General features: G+C 47.9%; 1 protein-coding gene across 1 annotated transcript in view; it reads left to right on the forward strand.

Moving 5' to 3' along the window:
- RNF40 (ring finger protein 40) overlaps positions 1-18944 on the forward strand; it is a 61247-nt gene that overhangs the window by 4916 nt on the left and 37387 nt on the right. The window contains exons 3-9 of the mRNA XM_072936380.1: positions 1431-1584; positions 4038-4184; positions 6021-6133; positions 7522-7668; positions 10980-11054; positions 16380-16499; positions 18747-18926. Of these exons, the coding sequence (XP_072792481.1) occupies positions 1431-1584; positions 4038-4184; positions 6021-6133; positions 7522-7668; positions 10980-11054; positions 16380-16499; positions 18747-18926 (936 nt within the window). The remainder of the gene's footprint in view (positions 1-1430; positions 1585-4037; positions 4185-6020; positions 6134-7521; positions 7669-10979; positions 11055-16379; positions 16500-18746; positions 18927-18944) is intronic.

Raw genomic sequence — 18944 nt, forward strand, 5'->3', positions numbered from 1 at the left:
GGCACACCTGGGCACACCTGGGGGCACCTGGGAGCAGCTGGGGGGGGTAAATTGCAAAAAAAAAACGGGGTTAAACGGAGCAAAAATGGGGTTTTGGGTACTAAAAATGCACCTGGGCACACCTGGGGAACACTTGGGCACACGTGGGCATACCTGGGGGCACCTGGGCACAGGTGAGACACACCTGGGCACACCTGGGCAGACCTGAGCATGGCTGGGGAGGGTAAAAACGTGAAAAAATGGGGTTAAAAGGAGCAAAAATGGGGTTTTGGGCACTGAAAATGCACCTGGGCACACCTGGGCACACCTGGGCACACCTGGGGCAGGTAAAATCACATAAAATGTGGTTAAAATGAGCAAAAATGGGATTTTGGGCACTAAAAATGGGGTCAGGGACACCCAGGTCGGTCTGGGCACACCTGGGCACTCACCTGGTCACACCTGGGCACAGGTGAGACTCACCTGGGCACACCTGGGGAGGGTAAAAATGTGAAAAAATGGGGTTAAAAGGAGCAAAAATGGGATTTTGGGCACTGAAAACGCACCTGGGCACACCTGGGCACACCTGGGGGAGCCAAAACATCCAAAATTTGGGGTAAAAATAATAAAAAATGGGATTTTCGGCACAAAAACGCACCTGGGCACACCTGGGGAGGGTAAAACACCAAAAAAATGGGGTTAAAAGCCCCAAAAACGGCGTCGATTTGAGTTAATTTTTGGGGTAATTTTGGGGATTTTTGGGTCATTTTTAACCTTTCCCCCCCCCAGGTGTATTTGAGTCGGTTTTGGGGTAAATTTGGGGTAATTTTGGGGATTTTGGGGCCATTTTTGGTGCAAGTTTGGGGATTTTTGGCCATTTTTAACCCTTTCCCTCCCAGCTGGATTTTGTCAATTTTAGGTCGATTTTTGGGGTAATTTTGGGTGATTTTTGGGTCGATTTTTGGGGTAATTTTGGGTGATTTTGGGTCGATTTTTGGGGTAATTTTGGGGATTTTTGGCTCATTTTTAACCCTTTCCACCCCAGCTGGATTTGGGTCTATTTAAGGTTTATTTTGGGGTAAATTTGGGTATTTTTGGCTCATTATTAACCCTTTCCCCCCCAGCTGAATTTGGTCAGTTTTGGGTCAATTTTGGGGTAATTTTGGGTCGATTTTTGGGGGAATTTTGGGTATTTTTGCTGATTTTTAACCCTTTCCTCCCCAGTTGGATTTGGATCGATTTAAGGTTTATTTTGGGGTAAATTTGGGTATTTTTGGCCGATTTTTAACCCTTTCCTCCCCAGCTGGATTTGGATCGATTTAAGGTTTATTTTGGGGTAAGTTTGGGGATTTTTGGCTCATTTTTAACCCTTTCCCCCCCAGCTGGATTTGGGTCGATTTTTAGGGTAATTTTTTGGGATTTTGGGTAATTTTTAACCCTTTCCTCCCCAGCTGGACGCCGAGGTCCAGGCGCTGCTGCGCCGCTGCGAAGGCGACGGTGGGGGAGGGGCCGGGGGTGGGGGAGGGGCGGCCCCGCCCCCCGGGGACCCCCCCGGGGACCCCCCCGAGCCCCCCCCGAACCCCCCCGGGGACCCCGAGAGGAGAGGTGAGCGGGGGAGGGGAATTGGGGGGGTTTGGGGGGAAATTTATGGGAAATTTGGGATTTTTGGGGGAGATTTGGGGGAAATTTGGGGTTTTTGGGGGGAATTTGGGGGAAATTTGGGATTTTTGGGGAAATTTGGGATTTTTGGGGGGGATTTGGGGAAAAAAATTGGGGTTGTAGGGGAAATTTGGGATTTTGGGGGGCAAATTTGGGGTTTTGGGGGAAATTTGCGATTTTTGGGTGGAATTTGGGATTTTGGGGGTAAAAATTGGATTTCTAAGGGAAATTTGGGATTTTTTGGGGGGGATTTGGGGGAAATTTGGGGATTTGGGGGGGAAATTTGGGGTTTTGGGGGAGATTTGGGGAAAATTTGGGGGTTTTGGGGGAGATTTGGGGGGAAATTTGGGATTTTTGGGGGGTTTTGGGGGAAATTTGGGATTTTTGGGGGGAAATTTGGGGGTTTTGGGAGTCCTTGGGGGGTTTGGGGAAAATTTGGGGGTTTGGGGGAAATTTGGGATTTTGGGGGGGAAAAATTGGGATTTTTGGGGAAATTGGGGATTTTTGGGATTTAGGGGTGGAAATTTTGGAATTTGGGGTGGGAAATTTGGAATTTTGGGTGGATTTTGGGGTGGAAATTTGGGATTTTGGGCATTTTTAGTGGTGGAAATTGGGGATTTGGGGGCATTTTGGGGATGTAGGGGTGGAAATTTGGGGTTTTGAGGGATTTTGGGGATTTTAGGGTGGAAATTTGGGATTTTTGTGTGGGAAATTTGGGATTTTGGGGATTTTTAGGGTGGAAATTTGGGATTTTGGGTGGGATAATTTGGGATTTGGGGGACTTTTAGGGTGTAAATTTGGGGGTTTGGGGGATTTTTGGGACTTTTAGCGGTGGAAATTCGGGATTTTGGGGATTATAGAGGGAAATTTGGGATTTTGGGGATTTTTGGGGTGGAAATTTGGGGTTTTGGGTGGGAAATTTGGGACTTTGGGGGATTTTTAGGGTGGAAATTTGGGGGTTTGGGGGATTTTGGGGATTTTTAGGGTGGAAATTTGGGGTTTTGGGGGATTTTGGGGACTTCTAGAGGTGGAAATTCGGGATTTTGGGGATTATAGAGGGAAATTCGGGATTTTGGTGGATATTGGGGATTTTTAGGGTGGAAATTTTGGGGTTTCGGTGGAAATTTAGGATTTTGGGGGTTTAGGGGTGGAAATTTGGGATTTTGGGGAATTTTGGGGTTGAAATTTGGGGTTTTGAGTGGGAAATTTGGGATTTTGGGGGATTCTGAAAAGATTTGGGTATTTCGGAGTCAAAATTTAAGATTTTGGGGGATTTTGGGGACTTTTAGAGGTGGAAATTTGGGATTTTGGGTGTGAAATTCGAGATTTTGGGGCATTTTGAGGATTTTTAGGGTGGAAATTTGGGGTTTTGGGTGGGAAATTTGGGATTTTGGGGATTTAGGGGTGGAAATTTGGGGTTTTGAGGGATTTTGGGGATTATAGAGGGAAATTTGGGATTTTGGGATATTTGGGCTGGAAATTTGGGGGTTTGGGTGGGAAATTTGGGATTTTGGAGGGATTTTGGGGTGGAAATTTGGGATTTTGGGTGGGAAATTTGGGATTTTGGCGATTATAGAGGGAAATTTGGGATTTTGGGCATTTTTAGTGGTGAAAATTGGGGATTGTGGGGCATTTTGGGGATATAGTGGTGGAACTTTGGCATTTTGGGGGGTTTTGGGGATTTTTGGGGTGGAAATTTGGGATTTTGGGTGGCAAATTTAGGATTTTGGGTGGGAAATTTGGGATTTTGGGGATTTTTGGAGTGGAAATTTGGGATTTTGGGTGGGAAATTTTGGAATTTGGGGTGGGAAATTTGGAATTTTGGGGGGATTTTGGGGTGGAAATTTGGGATGTTGGGCATTTTTAGTGGTGAAAATTGGGGATTTTGGGGATGTAGGAGTGGAAATTTGGGATTTTGGGGGATTTGGGGATTTTTAGGGTGGAAATTGGGGATTTTGGGGATTTTTAGGGTGGAAATTTGGGGTTTTGGGGGATTTGGAGATTTTTAGGGTGGAAATTTGGGGGTTTGGGGGATTTTGGGGATTATATAGGGAAATTTGGTATTTTGGGGATATTTGGGCTGGAAATTTGGGGTTTTGGGTGGGAAATTTGGGATTTTGGGGGATTTGGGCGACTTTTATGGTGGAAATTTGGGATTTTGGGGATTTTTAGGGTGGAAATTTGGGTTTGGGGTAGAAAATTTGGGATTTTGGGGATTTTTGGGGTGGAAATTTGGGATTTTGGGGTGGAAATTTGGGATTTTGGGGACTTCTAGCGGTGAAAATTTGAGATTTTGGGGACATTTCGAGGTGAAAAATGGGGGATTTTGGGGCTTTTCGCCGCGCGGCTTCGCTAATTTGCATAGATTAGCATTGACCCTCTCCCACCAATGGTTGCAGAGGTGTGGGCGGGGCCCGAGGAGGGCGTGGCCGCCCCTCCCCCGCCCCGGCTGAGCTTCGCCCCCGAGGCCGTGGCCAGGCTGGGGGGGGCCCTGGGCCGGGCCCAGAGGGGCCTGCAGCACCTGGGGGGGCACCTGAGCGCCCGCCGTGAGTACCTGGGGGCACCTGGGGGCACCTGAGATACACCTGGGCACACCTGGGCACACCTGGGCACAGCTGGGGGCACCTGGGGACACCTGGGCAAAAAAAACCCGGTGAAAATTGGGTGAAAAATGGGGATTTTGGGGGTTTTGAGGTTACCTGGGCACACCTGGGCACACCTGGGCAAAAAAAAACCGGTGAAAATTGGGTGAAAAATGAGGATTTTGGGGGTTTTGGGGGGGTAAAAACACACCTGGGCACACCTGGGCAAAAAAAACCCGGTGAAAATTGGGTTAAAATGGCGATTTTGGGTGTTTTTGGAGGGTAAAAACACACCTGGGCACACCTGGGCACACCTGGGCACAGCTGGGGGCACCTGGGCAAAAAAAACCTGGTGAAAATCGGGTTAAAAATGAGGATTTTGGGGGTTTTTGGGCACCTGGGGGGGTTAAAACACACCTGGGGCACACCTGGGCACACCTGGGCAAAAAAAACCCGGTGAAAATCGGGTGAAAAATGGGGATTTTGGGGGTTTTGGGGGGGTTAAAACACACCTGGGCACACCTGGGCACAGCTGGGCACTCACCTGGCACACCTGGGCACACCTGGGCACTCACCTGGGCACACCTGGGCGCACCTGGGCAAAAAAAACCCGGTGAAAATTGGGTGAAAAATGGGGATTTTGGGGGTTTTGGGGGGGTAAAAACACACCTGGGCACTCACCTGGCACACCTGGGCACAGCTGGGCACAGCTGGGCACACCTGGGCACACCTGGGCAAAAAAAACCCGGTGGAAATCGGGTGAAAAATGGGGATTTTGGGGGTTTTGGGGGCGCCTGGGAGGGTTCAAAGGGGATTTGGGGCAGATTTTGGGGGATTTTTGGGGGGATTTTTGGGGTCTTTTGGGATTTTGGGGGTTTTGGGTGGATTTGAAGGAATTTTGGGGATTTTTGGGGTTTTTTTTTTTTTTCGGGGGGATTCCAGGGGATTTTTTTGGGATTTGGGATGAGTTTCGGTGGGATTTTCCCGAATTTTGGGCATTTTTTGTGGGAATTTTGTCTGGTTTTTGTGCTACTTTTTTCCGTTTTTTGCGGGAATTTAGTCCGTTTTCGGTGGGAATTTTGGCTGCTTTTCTGGGAATTTTTGGGGGATTCTTGGGGGATTTTTGGATTCCAGGGGGTTTTTTGGAATTTAGGATGAGTTTCGGCAAGATTTTCCCAAATTTTGGGCATTTTTTGTGGGAATTTTGGCCATTTTTTGTGCTATTTTTGTCCGTTTTTTTGGGAATTTTGGCCGTTTTTTGTGCAAATTTTGGCTGCTTTTGGTGGGAATTTTTTGGGAATTTTTGTGGGATTCTCTGGGAATTCTGGGAATTTTGGGGATTTTTGGGGATTTTTTTGGGGGATTTAGGATGAGTTTTGCTGGGATTTTCCCGGATTTTTGGCCTTTTTTGTGCGAATTTTGTCCGATTTTTCTGGGAATTTTTGGAGAATTTTTGGGAGATTCTTTGAGATTTTGGGGATTTCGGGATTCCAGGGGATTTTTTGGGATCTGGGATGAGTTTTGATGGGATTTTCTTGAATTTTGGGCCTATTTTTTGGGAATTTTGTCCATTTTTTTGGGAATTTTGGCCATTTTTGGTGGGAATTTTGTCCTTTTTTTGGTTAATTTTGTCCGTTTTTTGTGTTAATTTTGTCCATTTATTGTGCAAATTTTGTCCATTTTTTTGGGAATTTTGTCCGTTTTTGTGCAAATTTTGTCCGTTTTTTTGGGAATTTTTGGGGGAATTTCTGTAAATTCCATGAATTCCGTCTGATCCCGGTGATATTTTCGGGACGGCAGCGGAGGTGTCGGAGGCGGGCCGGGAGCTGCTGCGGGAGCTGCTGCGGGAGCACCGGCGGCTGCAGGAGCTGACCCAGAACCTGCACGAGAAGCACCAGAGGGAGGCGCTGGAGGTACCTGAGACTCACCTGAGACTCACCTGTGTCACCTGAGACCTCACCTGTCTCACCTGTGTCACACCTGTGTCACACCTGTGTCACACCTGTGTCACACCTGTCTCACCTGTCTCACCTGTCCAGCTTGCGGAGCTCCAGGACAAGGCTGTGCTGTATCTCACCTGTATCTCACCTGTCTCACCTGTCTCTCACCTGTAGCTAGCTGAGCTCCAGGACAAGGCGGGCTGTATCTCACCTGTCTCACCTGTCCATATCTCACCTGTATCTCACCTGTATCTCACCTGTCTCACCTGTAGCTTGCAGAGCTCCAGGACAAGGCGGGCTGTATCTCACCTGTCTCACCTGTGTTACCTGTATCTCACCTGTCTGTATCTCACCTGTCTGTAACTCACCTGTCTCTCACCTGTCTCACCTGTATCTCACCTGTCTAACCTGTATCTCACCTGTAGCTGGCAGAGCTCCAGGACAAGGCTGTGCTGTATCTCACCTGTCTCACCTGTACCTGTCTCACCTGTCTCACCTGTCTCACCTGTACCTCTCACCTGTCTCACCTGTCTCTCACCTGTATCTCACCTGTCTCTCACCTGTCTCACCTGTAGCTGGCAGAGCTGCAGGACAAGGCGGGCTGTGTTCTCTCACCTGTCTCACCTGTCTGTATCTCACCTGTATCTCACCTGTCTCTCACCTGTATTTCACCTGTCTTACCTGTATCTCACCTGTCTCACCTGTACCTGTCTCACCTGTATCTCACCTGTCTGTATCTCACTTGTCTCACCTGTAGCTGGCGGAGCTCCAGGACAAGGCGGGCTGTATCTCACCTGTCTCACCTGTACCTGTCTCACCTTTACCTGCAGTTAGCAGAGCTCCAGGACAAGGCTGTGCTGTATCTCACCTGTATCTCACCTGTCTGTATCTCACCTGTCTGTATCTCACCTGTCTGTCACCTGTATCTCACCTGTCTCTATCTCACCTGTCTCACCTGTACCTGTCTCACCTGTATCTCACCTGTCTCTCACCTGTAGCTAGCAGAGCTCCAGGACAAGGCGGGCTGTATCTCGCCTGTCTCACCTGTCTTACCTGTCTGTATCTCACCTGTCTCACCTGTATCTGTCTGACCTGTCTCACCTGTAGCTGGCGGAGCTGTAGGACAAGGCTGTGTTATATCTCACCTGTCTCACCTGTATCTCACCTGTATCTCACCTGTCTCACCTGTCTGTATCTCACCTGTCTCTCACCTGCAGCTAGCAGAGCTCCAGGACAAGGCTGTGCTATATCTCACCTGTACCTGTATCTCACCTGTACCTGTCTCACCTGTCTGTATCTCACCTGTCTCACCTGTATCTCACCTGTATCTCACCTGTCCTTACCTGTCCTTACCTGTCCAGCTGGCGGAGCTGCAGGACAAGGCGGGCTGGGCGGAGACGAAGGTTCTGGAACTCGGCACCACCCTGGAGGGGCTGCAGTGGGACAGCGCCAAACTGCGCAAGCGCGAGGGGCGCCTCGACCGGCACCTGGCCGAGGCGCTGGAGCAGGTAACGCACCTGGGCACACCTGGGCACTCACCTGGGCACACCTGGGCACACCTGGGCAAAAAAAACGTGGCGAAAATCGGGTTAAAAATGGGGATTTTGGGGGTTTTGGGGGGGTAAAAACACACCTGGGCACACCTGGGAACAGCCAGGATACACTTGGGTACACCTGGGCACACCTGGGCACACCTGGGCACTCACCTGGGCACACCTGGGCACACCTGGGCACAAAAAACCCGGTGAAAATCGGGTGAAAAATGGGGATTTTGGGGGTTTTGGGAGGTAAAAACACACCTGGGCACACCTGAGATACACCTGGGCACACCTGGATACACCTGGGCACACCTGAGATACACCTGAGATACACCTGGGCACACCTGGGCACACCTGGAGGGGCTCCAGTGGGACAACGCCAAACTGCGCAAGCGCGAGGGGCGCCTCGACCGGCACCTGGCCGAGGCCCTGGAGCAGGTAACGCACCTGGGCACACCTGGGCACTCACCTGGGCACACCTGGGCACTCACCTGGGCAAAAAAAACCCAGTGAAAATTGGGTGAAAAATGGGGATTTTGGGGGTTTTGGGGGATAAAAACACACCTGAGATACACCTGGATACAGCTGGGCACACCTGGGGGCACCTGGGCACACCTGGGCACATCTGGGATACACCTGGGCACACCTGAGATACACCTGGGCACACCTGGGGTATATTTTGGGCACACCTGGGCACACCTGGGCACACCTGGAGGGGCTGCAGTGGGACAGCGCCAAACTGCGCAAGCGCGAGGGGCGCCTCGACCGGCACCTGGCCGAGGCGCTGGAGCAGGTAACGCACCTGGGCACACCTGGGCACTCACCTGGGGGCACCTGGGCACACCTGGGCAAAAAAAACCCGGTGAAAATCGGGTGAAAAATGGGGATTTTGGGGGGTAAAAACACACCTGGGCACAGCTGGGCACACCTGGGCACACCTGGGCACAGCTGGGCACACCTGGGCACACCTGGGGTATATTTTGGGCACACCTGGGCACACCTGGGATACACCTGGGCACACCTGGGTACACCTGGGCACACCTGGGCACACCTGGGCACACCTGGGAACAGCCAGGATACACTTGGGTACACCTGAGATACACCTGGGCACACCTGGGCACTCACCTGGGCACACCTGGGCACACCTGGGCACACCTGGGCACACCTGGGCACACCAGGGCACACCTGGGCACACCTGGGGTATATTTTGGGCACACCTGGGCACACCTGGGCACACCTGGAGGGGCTGCAGTGGGACAGCGCCAAACTGCGCAAGCGCGAGGGGCGCCTCGACCGGCACCTGGCCGAGGCGCTGGAGCAGGTAACGCACCTGGGCACACCTGGGCACTCACCTGGGGGCACCTGGGCACACCTGGGCAAAAAAAACCCGGCGAAAATTGGGTGAAAAATGGGGATTTTGGGGGTTTTGGGGGGGTAAAAACACACCTGGGCACAGCTGGGTACACCTGGGCACACCTGGGCACACCTGGGCACTCACCTGGGGGCACCTGGGCACACCTGGGCAAAAAAAACCCGGCGAAAATCGGGTGAAAAATGGGGATTTTGGGGGTTTTGGGGGGGTAAAAACACACCTGGGCACAGCTGAGATACACCTGGGCACACCTGGGGACACCTGGGCACACCTGGGTACACCTGAGTTACATCTGAGCACACCCGGGCACTCACCTGGGCACACCTGGGTACATTTGGGGGAACCTGAGACACACCTGGGCACACCTGGGGTACACCTGTGTAACTCACCTGTGTGATCTCACCTGTGTGATCTCACCTGTCCCACCTGTCTGTGTCTCATGTGTCCCACCTGTCTCACCTGTCTGTGTCTCACCTGTGTAACTCACCTGTGTAACTCACCTGTGTAACTCACCTGTAACTCACCTGTGTAACTTACCTGTCTCACCTGTGTCTCACCTGTCTCTCTCACCTGTAACTCACCTGTCTCACCTGTCTGTGTCTCACCTGTCTCACTTGTCCATCCCTCACCTGTAACTCACCTGTCCATGTCTCACCTGTCTGTGTCTCACCTGTCCCACCTCACCTGTCTCACCTGTGTAACTCACCTGTCCATGCTCACCTGTCTCACCTGTCCATGTCTCACCTGTCCATGTCTCACCTGTCCATGCTTACCTGTTTCTCACCTGTCGGTGTCTCACCTGTCTCACCTGTCCATGTCTCACCTGTTTAATTCACCTGTAACTCACCTGTGTAACTCACCTGTCCATGCTCATCTGTCTCACCTGTCCGTGTCTCACCTGTCTCTCACTTGTCTCACCTGTCCATATCTCACCTGTCCATGTCTCACCTGTCTGTGCTCACCTGTCTCACCTGTAACTCACCTGTTGGTGCTCACCTGTCCATTCCTTCCCTGTGTAACTCACCTGTCCGTGTCTCACCTGTGTAACTCACCTGTCTATGTGTCACCTGTCTCACCTATCCATCTCTCACGTGTCGGTGTTCACCTGTAACTCACCTGTAACTCACGTGTGTAACTCACCTGTCCATGCTCACCTGTCTCACCTGTCCATGTCTCACCTGACCATGTCTCACCTGTATAACTCACCTGTGTAACTCACCTGTGTAACTCACCTGTCCATGCTCACGTATTTCACCTGTGTCTCACCTGTGTAACTCACCTGTTAATGTCTCACCTGTCTCACCTGTCTGTGCTCACCTGTGTAACTCACCTGTCTGTGTCTCACCTGTCCATGTCTCACCTGTCCATCTCTCACCTGTGTAACTCACCTGTAACTCACCTGTCCATGCTCACCTGTTTCACCTGTGTCTCACCTGTCCATATCTCACCTGTGTAACTTACCTGTCGGTGCTCACCTGTAACTTACCTGTAACTCACCTGTTACTCACCTGTCCATGTCTCACCTGTCCATGCTCACCTGTCCCACCTGTCCATATCTCACCTGTGTAACTCACCTGTAACTCACCTGAGTAACTCACCTGTGTAACTCACCTGTCCATGTCTCACCTGTCTCACCTGTCCATGTCTCACCTGTAACTCACCTGTCCATATCTCACCTGTGTCTCACCTGTGTAACTCACCTGTAACTCACCTGTCTGTGCTCACCTGTCTCACCTGTCTGTGTCTCTCCTCTCTCACCTGTCTCACCTGTTTCTCTCACCTGTACCTCACCTGTCCATGTCTCACCTGTGTCACTCACCTGTAACTCACCTGTGTGTGCTCACCTGTCTCACCTGTGTCTCACCTGTCGGTGCTCACCTGTATCTCACCTGTGTCTCACCTGTCCCAGCTGACCTCGGGCTCGTACGGCTGCGGCAGCTCCGGCGGTTTCCAGGGGGGGCAGATCACGCTCAGCGTGCAGAAGGTACCGCAAATGGGGCAAATTCCGGCGGTTTTGGGAAATTCTGGGAGAAACCGGGGAAAATCCGGGATTTTGGGGCAAAATTGGGGAAAATTGGGAGAATTTTGGGGGAAATTGGGGAATTTTTGGGAGAATTTTGGGGAAAATTTTGGAATTTTGGTGGAAATGTGGAGAAAATTTTGGGGAGTTTTGGGGAGAATTTTGGGGAAAATTCAGGAATTTTGGGAGAATTTTAGGCAAAATTGGAGAATTTTTGGGAGAGTTTTGGGGAAAATTGGGAAATTTTGGGAGAATTTTGGGCAAAATTGGGGAATTTTTGGGAGAGTTTTGTTGGAAACGCGGAGAAAATTTTGGGGGAAATTGGGCAAATTTTGGGAGAGTTTTGGTGGAAATGTGCAGAAAATTTTAATAAATTGCAGAATTTTGGGTGGAATTTTGGTGGAAACGTGGAGAAAATTTTGGGGGAAATTGGGGAATTTTTGGGAGAATTTTGAGGAAAATTGGGGAATTTTTGGGGAAAATTGGGGAGGTTTTGGGAGAGTTTTGGTGGAAATGCTGAGAAAATTTTGGGGGAAATTGGGGAATTTTTGGGAGAATTTTGGTGGAAATGTGGAGAAAATTTTAATAAATTATGGAATTTTTGGAAGAATTTTGGTGGAAATGTGGAGAAAATTTTGGGGACTTTTTGGGAGAATTTTGGGAAAAATTGGGGAATTTTTGGGAGAATGTTGATGGAAACGCACAGAAAATTTTGGGGAAAATTGGGGAATTTTTGGGAAAATTTTGGTGGAAATGTGGAGAAAAATTTGGGGGAAATTGGGGAATTTTTGGGAGGATTTTGGTGGAAATGTGGAGAAAATTTTGGGGAATTTTTGGGAGAATTTTGGGGAAAATTGGGGAATTTTTGGGACAATTTTGGGGAAAACTGGGGAATTTTTGGGAGAATTTTGGGGAAAATGTGGAGAAAATTTTGGGGAAAATGTGGAGAATTTTGGGGAGAATTTTGGGGAAAATTGGGGGATTTTTGGGAGAATTTTGGGGAAAATTGGGGAATTTTTGGGAGAATTTTGGGGAAAATTGGGAAGTTTTATGGCGAATTTTGGGGAAAATTGGGGGATTTTCGGAAATTTTTTCGTGAAAATTTTGGGCAAAGTTTGGGAATTCTGTGGAAAATTTTGGGGAAACTTTGGAATTTTAGGAAAAATTGACAAATTTTGGGAATTTTGCAGGAAATTTGGGGAAAAAATTTGGGAAATTTCATGAATTTTTTTGAGAATTTAGATGGAAATTTGAGGGAAATTGGGGGATTTTTTGGAGAATTTTTGGGGAAACACAGAGAAAATTTTGGGGAAATTGGGGAAATTTTGGTAGAATTTTGGTGGAAGCGCAGAGAAAATTTTGGGGAAAATTGGGGAATTTTAGGGAGAATTTTGGGGAAAATTGGGGAATTTTTGGGAGAGTTTTGGGGGAAATGTGGAGAAAATGTTGGGGAAAATTCGGGAATTTTTGAGAGAATTTTGGTGGAAATGTGGAGAAAATTTTGGGGAAAATGGGGAGTTTTTGGAAGAATTTTGGGGAAAATTGGGGAATTTTGGGAGAATTTTGGTGGAAATTGGAGAAAATTTTAATAAATTATGGAATTTTGGAGAGAATTTTGGTGGAAACGCAGAGAAAATTTTGGGGAAAATTGGGGAATTTTTGGGAGAGTTTTGGTGGAAATGAGGAAATTTTGGGGAAAATTCAGGGAATTTTTGGGAGAGTTTTGGGGAAAATTGGGAAATTTTGGGAGAATTTTGGGGAAAACTGGGGAATTTTGGGGAGAATTTTGGTGGAAACACTGAGAAAATTTTGGGGAAATTGGGGAATTTTTGGGAGAGTTTTGGTGGAAATGTGGAGAAAATTTTGGGGAAAATTGGGGAAATTTTGGGAGAATTTTGGTGGAAATGTGGAGAAAATTTAGGGGAAAATTGGGGAATTTTTGGGAGAATTTTTTGTGGAAACGTGCAGGAAATTTTGGGGGAAATTGGAGAATTTTTGGGAGAGTTTTGGGGGAAATGTGGAGAAAATTTTGGGGAAAATTCGGGAATTTTTGAGAGAATTTTGGTGGAAATTTGGAGAAAATTTTGGGGAGTTTTGGGAGAATTTTGGGGAAAATTGGGGAGTTTTTGGGAGAATTTTGGGGAAAATAGGAGAGTTTTTGGGAGAATTTTGGGGAAAATTAGGGAATTTTTGGGAGTGTTTTTGTGGAAATGTGGAGAAAATTTCGGGGAGTTTTGGGGAGAATTTTGGGGAAAATTGGGGAATTTTTGGGGAGAATTTTGGGGAAAATTTGGGAATTTTTGGGGGAATTTTGGGGAAAATTGGGGAATTTTTGGGAGAATTTTGGGGAAAATCGGGGAATTTTTGGCAGAATTTTGGGGAAATTGGGGAGTTTTTGGGAGAATTTTGGGGAATTTTTGGGCAAATTTTGGGGAAACTTGGGGAATTTTGGGGAGAATTTTGGTGGAAATATGGAGAAAATTTTGGGGAAAATTGGGGAATTTCTGGGAGAGCTTTGGGGAAAATTGGGGAATTTTTGGGAGAATTTTGGGGAAAATTGGGGAAGTTTTGGGAGAATTTTGGTGGAAATGTGCAGAAAATTTTAGGAAAATTTGGGAATTTTTGGGAGAATTTTGGTGGAATTGGGGAATTTTTGGGAGAGTTTTGGTGGAAATGTGCAGAAAATTTTGGGGAAAATTGAGGAATTTTTGGGAGAGTTTTGGTGGAAATTTGGAGAAAATTTTGGGGAAAATTGGGGAAATTTTGAGTGAATTTGGGAATTTTTGGGTGTTTTTTCCCCAGTTTGAGTCACAGAATGAGGATTTGGGCTGGATTTGGGGCAGATTTTAATGGAATTTGTGTGGATTTTTATGGGAATTTTTTGGGAATTCTTCTGGAAATCCCTGTGAATGTCGGGAATTTTGGAATTTTGGGCTGAATTTGGGAATTTTTGGGTGTTTTTCCCCAGATTTGAGACGCAGAATGGGGATTTGGGATGGATTTGGGGCAGATTTTCACGGAATTTTGTGGATTTTTGGGGTTTTTTATGAGATTTTTTTGGGAATTCTTTCGGAAATCCCTGTGAATGTCGGGAATTTCGGAATTTTGGGTTGAATTTGTGAATTTTTGGGTGTTTTTCCCCAGTTTTGAGACGCAGAATGGGGATTTGGGATGGATTTGGGGCAGATTTTCATGGAATTTCTGTGGATTTGGGGATTTTTTGTGAAAATTCTTTGGTAATTTAAGGTTTTTTCAGGGAATACTTTGGGAATGTTGGGAACTGTGGAATTTTGGGAATTTTTTGTGAATTTTTGGGTGTTTTTCCCCCAGTTTGAGCTGCTGAACGCGGAGCTGGGCTGGATTTGAATGGAATTTCTGGGGATTTTGGGGATTTTTTGTAGGAATTCTTCTGGAATTTTGGGGGTTTTGTGGGAATTCTTTGGGAATGTTGGGAACTGTGGAATTTTGGGAATTCTTTGGGAATTTTGGGGGTTTTTTCCCCAGTTTTGAGACGCAGAATGAGGATTTGGGATGGATTTTGATGGAATTTGTGTTGATTTTTGGGGTTTTTTTATGAGATTTTTTTTGGGAATTCTTCTGGAAATCCCTGTGAATGTCGGGAATTTCGGAATTTTGGGTTGAATTTGGGTTTTTTTGGGTGTTTTTCCCCAGTTTGAGATGCTGAACGCGGAGCTGGGATGGATTTGGGATGGATTTTGACGGCATTTCTGTGGGTTTTTGGGGTTTCTTATGGGATTTTTTTGGGAATTCTTCTGGAAATCTCTGTGAATGTCAGGAATTTCGGAATTTTGGGTTGAATTTGGGTTTTTTTGGGTGTTTTTCCCCAGTTTTGAGATGCAGAATGGGGATTTGGGCTGGATTTGGGGCAGATTTTCACAGAATTTCTGTCAATTTTTGGTTTTTTTTTGGTTTTTTTTTTTTGTTTTTTTTTGGTTTTTTTTTTGGTGGGATTGTTTTTGGAAATTTTTGGGGAATTTTCTGTGAATTTTTGGAATTGTGGAATTTTGGGAATTTTTTGGGATTTTTTGGGTGATTTCTTCCCCGGTTAGAGCTGCTGAACATGGAGCTGGGCTGGATTTGGGATGGATTTTGATGGAATTTCTGTGAATTTTTGGGGTTTTTTAATGGGATTTTTTTGGGAAATCCCTGTGAATGTTGGGAATTGTGGAATTTTGGGCTGAATTTGTGAATTTTTGGGTGTTTTTCCCCAGTTTTGAGACGCAGTATGAGGATTTGGGCTGGATTTGGGGCAGATTTTCACGGAATTTCTGTTGATTTTTGGGGTTGTTTTTTTTTTTTTTTTGGGAAATCTTTAGGAAATCTCTGTGAATGTTGGAAATTTTGTAATTTTGGTCCGAATTTATGAATTTTTGGGTGTTTTTCCGGCAGTTTGAGCTGCTGAACGCGGAGCTGGGCTGGATTTGGGATGGATTTTGATGGACTTTCTGTGGATTTGGGGATTTTTTGTGAAAATTCTTCGGGAATTTGGGTTTTTTCAGGGAATTCTTTGGTAATGTTGGGAACTGTGGAATTTTGGGAATTCTTTGTGAATTTTTGGGTGTTTTTCTCCAGTTTTGAGACGCAGAATGAGGATTTGGGCTGGATTTGGGGTGGATTTTGATGGAATTTCTGTAGATTTTTGTGCTGGTTTTTTTTTGTGGGATTGTTTTTGGAAATTTTTGGGGAGATTTCTGTGAATTTTTGGAATTGTGGAATTTTGGGAATTCTTTGGGATTTTTTTGGGTGATTTTTTTCCCCAGTTAGAGTTGCTGAATGCGGAACTAGGCTGAATTTCTGTTGATTTCTGTGGATTTTTTTGGGAATTTTTTGGGAAATCTTTGGGAAATCTCTCTGAATGTCGGGAATTTCGGAATTTTGTGCTGAATTTGTGAATTTTTGGGTGTTTTTCCCCAGTTTTGAGATACAGAATGAGGATTTGGGCTGGATTTGGGGCAGATTTTAATGGAATTTCTGTGGATTTTTGGGGGTTTTTTTGGGATTTTTTTGGGGAATTTTTCTAGAAATCCCTGTGAATTTCGGGAATTTCGGAATTTTGGACAAATTTATGAATTTTTGGGTGTTTTTCCCCAGTTTTGAGATGCAGAATGGGGATTTGAGATGGATTTGGGATGGATTTTGATGAAATTTCTGTGGATTTTTGGGGTTTTTAATGGGATTTTTTTGGGAATTTTTCTGGAAATCCCTATAAATTTTGGGAATTCCGTAATTTTGTGTCGAATTTGTGAATTTTTGGGTGTTTTTCGGCAGTTTGAGATGCTGAACGCGGAGCTGGAGGGGAACCAGGAGCTGGCCAACTCCCGCATGGCCGAGCTGGAGAAGCTGCAGCTGGAGCTGCAGGCGGCCGTCAGGGGCCAGGAGAGGCTCAAGGTGACATTTGGGGACGTTTGGGGACATTTGGGGGGATTTTGGGACATTTGGGGGATTGGGAGGATTTGGGGACTTTTGGGGACATTTGGGGATTGGGGACATTGGGGACATTTGGGGACATTGGGGGATTTGGGGAAATTGGGGGGATTTGGGACTTTGGGGACATTTGGGGACATTTGGGGGGATTTTGGGAATTTGGGGACATTTGGGGACATTGGGGGGATTTGGGACATTTGGGGACATTGGGGACATTTGGGGACATTGGGGACGTTGGGGACATTTGGGGGGATTTGGGACTTTGGGGACATTTGGGGACATTTGGGGGATTGGGGGATTTGGGGACATTTGGGACTTTGGGGACATTTGGGGGGATTGGGGGAATTGGGGACATTTGGGATATTTGGGGACATTCGGGGATGTTGGGGGAATTTGGGACATTTGGGGACATTGGGAGGATTTTGGGGACATTTGGGGGGATTTTGGGACATTGGTTACGTTGGGGACATTTGGGGATTTTGGGAGGATTTGGGATATTTGGGGACATTGGGGACACTTGGGGGATTTTGGGACATTGGGGACATTTGGGGGGTTTGGGACTTTGGGGACATTGGGGGGACATCAGGGACGTTGGGGACATTTGGGGACATTTGGGGACATTTGGGGACATTGGGGGGATTTGGGATATTTGGGGACATTTGGGGATTTTGGGAGGATTTGGGACATTTGGGGACATTTGGGGACATTGGGGACATTGGGGACATTGGGGACATTTGGGACATTTGGGGGGTTTGGGGACATTCGGGGATTTCGGGACATTGGGGACATTGGGGGGATTTGGGGACATTTGGGATATTTGGGGACATTTGGGGACATTGGGGGGATTTGGGGCATTATGGGGATTTGGGATATTTGGGGACATTTTGGGACATTTGGGACTTTGGGGACATTTGGGGGGATTTTGGGACATTGGGGACATTTGGGGACATTTGGGGACATTGGGGACATTTGGGGATTTTGGGAGGATTTGGGACATTGGGGACATTTAGGGACATTTGGGGACATTTGTGACATTGGGGACATTTGGGATATTTGGGGGATTTGGGGGATTTGAGACATTTGGGGACATTTGGGGACATTTGGGCGGTTTGGGACATTAGGAGGATTTGGGGACACTGGGAGGATTTGGGATATTTGGGGACATTTGGGGGATTTGGGATATTTGGGGACATTCGGGGATTTCGGGGATTTGGGGACATTGGGGACATTGGGGACATTGGGGACATTGGGGACATTGGGGACATTGGGGACATCTGGGGGATTTGGGACTTTGGGGATATTTGGGGGCATTGGGGGGATTTGGGGACATTTGGGGGGATTTGGGGCATTATGGGGATTTGGGATATTTGGGGACATTTGGGTGGATTTGGGACTCAAGTGGTTCCAGGGGTCACTGAGGGGTCACTCATTGGTCACTCACTGGTCACTCATTGATCACTCATTGATCACTGATTGATCACTCAGGGGTCACTCAGTGGTCAGTGGTCAGTGGTCACTCAGGGTCACTCAGGGTCACTCATTGGTCACTCAGGGTCACTCAGGGTCACTCAGTGGTCAGTGGTCACTCATTGGTCAGGGGTCACTCAGGGGTCACTCAGTGGTCACTCAGGGGTCACTCAGGGTCACTCAGGGTCACTCAGGGTCACTCAGTGGTCAGTGGTCACTCAGGGTCACTCAGGGTCACTCAGGGTCACTCATTGGTCACTCATTGGTCACTCAGTGTCAGGGGTCACTCATTAATCACTCATTGATCACTCATTGGTCACTCAGGGTCACTCAGGGTCACTCAGGGGTCACTCAGGGTCACTCATTGATCACTCATTAATCACTCATTGGTCACTCATTGGTCACTCAGGGGTCACTCAGGGGTCACTCATTGGTCACTCAGGGGTCACTCAGTGGTCACTCAGGGTCACTCAGGGGTCACTCAGTGGTCAGTGGTCACTCAGTGGTCACTCAATGGTCACTCATTGGTCAGTGGTCACTCATTGGTCAGTGGTCACTCATTGGTCACTCAGGGTCACTCAGGGTCACTCATTGGTCACTCATTGGTCAGTGGTCCCTCAGGGGTCACTCAGGGGTCACTCAGGGGTCACTCAGGGTCACTCATTGGTCACTCAGGGGTCACTCATTGGTTACTCAGGGTCACTCAGGGTCACCCGGCCCCGCCGTGACTCGGTTTCCCCGCAGGTGGCGCTGCGCTCGCTGCCCGAGGAGGCCGTCAAGGAGGCGCTGGAGTACAAAGTGCTGCAGTCGCAGTTCTCGCTGCTCTACCACGAGAGCCTGCAGGTCAAGACGCAGCTGGACGAGGCCCGGGCGCTGCTGCTGGCCACCAAGAACAGCCACCTGCGCCACATCGAGCACATGGAGGTGGGACCCGCGTCCCCC

Source organism: Taeniopygia guttata, chromosome 16 (assembly GCF_048771995.1).
Source record: "Taeniopygia guttata chromosome 16, bTaeGut7.mat, whole genome shotgun sequence".
NCBI lineage: Eukaryota > Metazoa > Chordata > Aves > Passeriformes > Estrildidae > Taeniopygia > Taeniopygia guttata.